Below are 6,760 nucleotides of genomic sequence, written 5' to 3'. Positions count from 1 at the left end.
CAACCTTCCTTCTGAGGAGTGGCTGGTGGGTTTGAACCGCCAGCCTTCTGGTTAGCAGTCAAGTGCTTTAGCCACTATGCTACCAGAGCTCCTATCATCTGCAAATAGAGATAGTTTTAGTTCCTCTTTGCCAATTTGTATGCCTTTTATTTCTCTTTCTTGCATTACTTCCCTGGCCAGGACTTCCAATACAATATTAAATAGAAGTGGTGATAGAGGGCATCCATGTCTGGTTCCCGTTCATAAGGGGAATGCATCGAGTCTTTCTCCCATTAATAATGATGTTGGCCATTGGCTTTGCATATATACCTTTTATTATGTTGAGGAATGACCTTTCTATCCCTATTTTGCTGAGAGTTCTGAACAGGAATGGATGTTCGATTTTATCAAATGCCTTTTCAGCATTGGTTGATATAATCATATGATTCTTTGTTTTGTTTTGCTTATGTGGTGGATTACATTGATTGTTTTTCTGATGTTGAACCACCCTTGTAAACCTGGTATGAATCGCACTTGGTTCGGGTGTATTCATTTTTGATATGTTGTTAGATTATGTTAAAATTTTTGCATCTATGTTCATGAGGGATGTTGATCTGTAGTTTTCCTTTCTAGTGCTGTCTTTCCCTGGTTTTGGTATTAGTGTTATGCTTGCTTCATAAAATGAGTTTGGGAGTATTCCATCTTTTTCTATGTTCTGGAATAGCTTGAGTAGCATAGGTGTCAACTGTTCTCTGAATATTCCATAAAAATGTCCAGTGAAGCCTTCAGGTCCAGGACTTTCCTTTGTCAGAAGTTTTTTTTTATGACCTGTTCGATTTCTTCTTTTGTTACAGGTCTGTTCCAGTATTCTATCTCTGAGTGGGATAGTTTAGGTGGGTCTTGTGATTCTAGAAACTTATCCATCTCTTCTAGGTTCTCAGAGCTGTTGGAGTATAGTTTTTCATAATATTCTGTGAGTATCTTTTTTATTTCAGTTGGTTCTGTTGTGATGACACCCTTTTCATTTACAATTCTTGTGATTTGGATCTTCTCTTTCTTTTCTTTTGTATTGATTTTATTAATCTTTTTGAACAACCAGCTTTTTGTTGATTTTCTGTTTTATTTTGTTTTGTTTCATTTATTTCTGCTCTAATCTTTGCTATTTCTTTACTTCTATATACTGTAGGATTCTTTTGTTGTTCTATTTTTAGTTGTTGGAGTTGATGAGTTAGAGTGCTGATTTTGTTTCTTCTTTTTTGATCTATACATTTATTGCTATAAACTGTCCTCTGAGTACTGCTTTCACTGTGTCACATAGGTTCTGGTATGATGTATCTTCATTCTCATTTGTTTCTAGAAATTTTTTTATTTCAGTTTTTATTTGTTCTATTACCCAGTAGTTTTTGAGCAGTGAATTGTTCAACTTCCATATGTTTGATGTTTCCTTGATCTTCCTATTATTAATTTCTAATTTTATAGCATTGTGGTCCAAGAAGATGCTTTTCAGTATTTCAATGCTTTTGAATTTATTGAGGCTTGTTTTATGTTCTAACATATGGCCTGTCCTGGAGAAGGATCCATGTGCACTGGAGAAGAATGTGAATTGTGCTTTTGTTGGGTGAAATGCTCTGTATATGTGCATGAGGTCGAGTTGGTTGATTGTATTGTTAAGTTCTTCTGTATTTCTGTTGAGTTTTTTTCTAGTTGATCTGCCCCTCTTTGAAATTGGTGTGTTAAAGTCTCCTACTACTATTGCAGAGTTGTCTATTGTCCCTTTTAATTCATTTATTTGCTTCACGTATTTTGGAGCACTTTCATTGGGTGCATAAATATATATTATCATAATGTCTTCTTTGTCAGTTGACCCTTTCAGCATCATATAATATCCTTCTTTGTCTCTTGTGATGTTTTTCACCTTAATGTCTATTATATCAGAAATTAATATTGCCACTCTTGTTCTTTTTTGGTTACCATTGGCTTGGTATATTTTTTTCCATCCCTTAACTCTTAATTTGTTTTTATCTTTGTGTCTAAGGTGGGTCTCTTGTAGGCAGCATATCAATGGGTCTTGTTTTCTTATCCAGTCTGCCACTCTCTTTCTCTTGATAGGTGCATTTAGTCCATTAAAATTGAGTATAATTAGTGATATATATAAATTGATTGTTGTCATTTTTTTTTTTTTTTTTGTCATGTTGTTGGTGTTTCCTTGGTCCATATACTTTTCTGTGCTGATTTCAGTTTGTTGCCTAATGCTTCCTCTCTTTTCTTCTTTATTGTTGGTTTTGTGCTTATTAAACCCATATGTTTTCCTTCATTCTGGATTTGCTTAGAGGGATTGTTAATTTTCTCTCTGATTTCCTTGGAGTACATTCTTGTTCTCTACATTTTTAGAACAGTGTGTTCTGTGAAGACATTGTCCTATTTTCCTCTCCATTTGGACGTTTGTACCTAGAGGTTTTATTCCCTCTAATACGTTAGTTGCTATTGTCATGTGCTGATTGACTTCCTTGGTTTTTAGTGTACAATGTTTTATGGTCTTATTTTGAGTTCCTATGTCTAATTTGGTTTTAGTGTTGATGCCATGTATCCTGATTTTGTTGATCTCTGTTGTGGGTTCTTTATTGGAAGGACTTCCTTAAGCATTTCTTGTAGGGTTGGTCTGGTTTTCACAAAATCCCTTAATTTCTGTTTGTGTGGGAATGCCTTGATTTTGCCCTCATATTTGATGGATAATTTGGCTAGATATAGGATTCTTGATTGAAAGTTCTTTTCCTTCAGTGTTTTATATATGCCGTCCTATTGCCTTCTTGCCAGCATGGTTTCTGCTAAGTAACCGGAACTGAGCCTAACTGTTTGATTATTATAAGTAAGTAATTTCTTTTTTCCTGGGCAGCTCTCAAAATTTTTTCTTTGTCTTTGTTTTTGGAGAGTTTGATTATAATATGCCTTGCTATTTTTCTCTTGGGATCTATCTTTTGTGGGGTTCTATGAGCTTTCGGACAAATATCTTTTCTTCCTTCATGATACAGGGGAAGTTTTTGTTAGCAGGTCTTCCACAATTTTCTCAGCAGTTTTTCTTGCCTCTTCTGTTCTAGAATTCCAATGAGTCTTATGTTGTTTCTTTTCATGTCATCTTGTATAATTTTTAGGTTCTCTTCACTCCTGTCAAGTCTTTGTTCTGATTTTTGTTCATACAGGCTGGTGTCCAGGGATTTGTCTTCTAGTTGGGATATGTGTTCTTCAGCCAGTTCTAACCTACTCTTTTATGCCTCTACTGTGTTGTGTAATTCTGTAATTTTGGTATGCATCTTCTGGATTTCTAATTGCTATTTTTGTATGAGTTCTGATTGTGCATTAATCTTATTTTGTCCTTGAATGATTTTCCTGAGTTCTTTCAGGGAACTGTCTGGTTCTTCTTGCTTCTGTTTGGAGTTTCCTTAGGCTCTTGTAAAGCTCTATAAACACATCTTCTAAATTCCTTCTCAGATAATTCTGTTGCCTCCTCTTCCTCCATGTTTAATGAGACCATTTTTGTGGTTTTGCTTCTAATGCCTTGTCCTGTTTTTTTTTTTGTTGTTGTTGTTGTTGTTTGATTTGAAGTTTTCTCTTGTTTCCTAGACAATTTTAGGTCATTAACTGTTGATTATATATTGATTTGTTTTGTCTTGGTTTTATGATTTAATATTTTGAAAAGGTGAAGCTGATGTATTTTAATTTTTTAGTTATTAATTCAAGTATACTGCCTTGCTCTGCACTTTTCTTTGTGATGATGGAATCACTGTGTGGGATGTGGATATGCATTTCCGTTTGTCATAAAGAGGGTTTAGAATTCAAACAAGGAGGTATTATGGTGGCTGAATGTAGTTTGTTTTATTGGATGAGTCAGGTTATTGGTGGAGAAGGTGAGAGTGGAAGAGGGGAAGAAGGAAAGCTCCCCATTGCTAGGGGCAGTTTCTAGGGCTTTGAGCGGGCTGCTAATGATGACATTGTACTGTTATTCACAGGCCTGAAGCTCAAGTTCAGCAAAGACTCCAATTGTTAGAGGGTCGTCACTTTCCGCCAGGCCCAGACACACACAAAAAACCCTGCTCCCAAGGCCCCTCAGTGCCAAAAAGCCAACCCAAGTCAACTGCCCGGCTCCACAGCACCACGGGAGTTCCTCTCTGGGTCTGCCCACCCAAAGATCCACTCAGTTTCAGCGGTATTGGAGCCAGTCCAGTCCCCGCTCACACCCAGTTGTCTCAATATTACTGACAAAATCAAGTGCAGGCCCCTCAGTGCCAGAAAGCTAACCCAAACCTGATCGGTGATCCACTGCGGGGGTACCTCCCAGGGCCTGCCCTCTTACAGCACCAGTGGACTCTGCTTGGGTTTCAGCAGTGCTGGATATGCCCACTTACACTTGGCTGACCCAAGTTACTGATAAAATCAGGTGCTGAAGGTAGATCCTTGGGGTGATCACTGGTATGCTGGTGTGGTCAATGGGATGCTAGTGTGGTGTGTCTTCTTCCTTATCCCAGGGAGGTCTCAGATGGTCTTTCTCACCTGCCAGTCAGCGTTCCCCCAGGGAGGTCTCCCATGGCCTTTCTCAGCTGCATGTCAGCTCTCCTCAGGGTAGATCTCCTGATGTTGTTATTTTTTTCCCCTGTCTCTTTCTCCTTTCTAATTCTACTCCCCTGAGTTTGGTGCACTCTGACTCAGTGAGTGTTCAAAGCACCAGAATCCAAACTGCTGTACCTAGTTTTTCAAGCACTAAGATGATAGAGGGAGTTAGTGTGGTGATTACTGATGAGACTCCATTTTGAAAAACCAAGGCTGGTACCTTTTTGAAAGATCTCCAGGCCTTTCTTCCAAAGCACCTTTGTGGGGGTTCAAACCACCAATCTTTCTGTTAGTAGTGAAATGCTTAACTGTTTGTACTACCCAGGGATTCCTCCCTAGATACAAATATTGTGCTAAAGATGCTTGAGCAAGGAATTAACTAAGGGTATGTTCTCAGGACAGAAGGAATGAGGGAGCTAGATAGGGCAAAGGAAAAGGATAAGAAAACTTGTGACCTCCACCAGAGCTTTGATCAGCCTGATCCCACAGGAAGTTCTAGAGCATGAATGGTACCACACAGTTGGTGCTTTCTGAGGCAAGGGGGATGGCCCTGAGCTACCCTATTCCAGACTGTTTCTGGCTTTGGGCTTTTAAGGTTGGATGAGGCAGCTCCTGCTCAGCCAAGGGCACTTGTCTACAGAAAATGGTAACTGCAGAAAAAGAGCAGCCAACACTCCCAGCGGCTGAGGGATGAGTGCTAAATAAAACAAACTAGTTGCCATCAGGTAGATTACAACTCTTGGTGCCCTTGTGTGTTAGTATAGAACTGTGCTTCATAGGGTTTTCAGCGGCTAGTTTTTCAGAAGTAGGTCCAGGCCTTTCTTCCAGGGTGCCTCTGGGTGGAGTTGAACCTCAAACCTTTCGGTTAGTAGTCGAGTGCTTAACTACTTACACCACTCAGGACTCCAAGTGAGGGATGAGTGTAGAGCCTGGAGAAAGGGATCTGGGAAGGACCCCAGTGACACCCAGTTTCATCATGTCTTCATTTCAGACCCTGTTCTCACTGGTCTGTTTTTTCCTTTCCTGGCCTCATTAGGGAGTGGACAGATCCAGCTTTGGCAGTTCCTCCTGGAGCTCCTGTCAGACAGCTCAAACTCCAACTGCATAACCTGGGAGGGCACCAATGGGGAGTTCAAGATGACAGACCCTGATGAGGTGGCTCGGCGTTGGGGAGAGCGGAAAAGCAAACCCAATATGAACTACGATAAACTCAGCCGTGCCCTCCGTTACTACTATGACAAAAACATCATGACCAAAGTCCATGGGAAACGCTACGCTTACAAGTTTGACTTCCATGGAATTGCCCAGGCCCTCCAGCCCCACCCTCCAGAATCGTCTCTGTACAAGTACCCCTCAGACCTCCCTTACATGGGCTCCTATCACACCCACCCACAGAAGATGAACTTTGTGGCTCCCCACCCCCCAGCTCTACCGGTGACATCTTCTAGTTTTTTTGCTGCCCCAAATCCCTACTGGAATTCACCAACTGGAGGTATATACCCTAACACTAGGCTCCCAGCCAGCCATATGCCTTCTCATCTGGGCACTTACTACTAGAGACCTATTGGAGGCCTTTCCCAACAACGTACAATCGCCAATGAATTGCCACAAACTCTATTGGAGAACATCAATCAAAGTGCCTCAAAATGAATGAAAAAGGTTGACTGGGGCTGGGGAAGGACACTAGGGAAGAAATCTCAAGGACTCTTAGAGGGTAGGAATTGCTAAAGTATTACTACAGAAATGAAGAGAATGCTAAAAATGTAAATGGACTTTTAATCTGTGGACCAACCTTGTAAAAGACATTGTAAGTAGAAGCAAGACGTCATAAGGGCAAAGTGCCAAAGAAAGTGGTCTTAAGATATGTATAAACTTTAGAGTAGCATTTGGAATCCTGCTAATGCAAACTGGGATTCAACTAAAGCAATAGAGATAACAGTTTGACTTAACATACCATTTATAATGTCATTTTTAAGGAAAACTACCTGTATTTAAAAATAGGAACATATCAGAAAAACAAAAAGAGAGAGACTGTGGCTTTTCAAGGGGCATGGATATGGAACTCACTGGCACTTGCTGTGTTGGTTGAAATCAGATTCTTTCCATTTGATGGAGAGCTTTCAGCTCTCTCAAACTGTGAAGATGACCCAAAGTTTTCGACTCCTTTACAGTATTACGG

The 6,760-nt window shown here is 40.1% G+C and overlaps 1 protein-coding gene across 1 annotated transcript in view; it reads left to right on the top strand.

Moving 5' to 3' along the window:
- ERG (ETS transcription factor ERG) overlaps positions 1-6,138 on the top strand; it is a 113,770-nt gene extending 107,632 nt beyond the window's left edge. The window contains exon 9 of the mRNA XM_007945543.2: positions 5,618-6,138. Coding sequence (XP_007943734.2) covers positions 5,618-6,138 — 521 coding nt within the window. The remainder of the gene's footprint in view (positions 1-5,617) is intronic.
- The last annotated feature ends 622 nt before the right edge of the window (positions 6,139-6,760 follow it).

This window comes from Orycteropus afer, unplaced genomic scaffold (genome assembly GCF_000298275.1).
Source record: "Orycteropus afer afer isolate SDZICR_OR568_19922 unplaced genomic scaffold, OryAfe1.0 scaffold00137, whole genome shotgun sequence".
NCBI lineage: Eukaryota > Metazoa > Chordata > Mammalia > Tubulidentata > Orycteropodidae > Orycteropus > Orycteropus afer.
The sequence above is the reverse complement of the archived record's forward strand: the minus strand, read 5'-3'. Positions and strand labels throughout refer to the sequence as shown.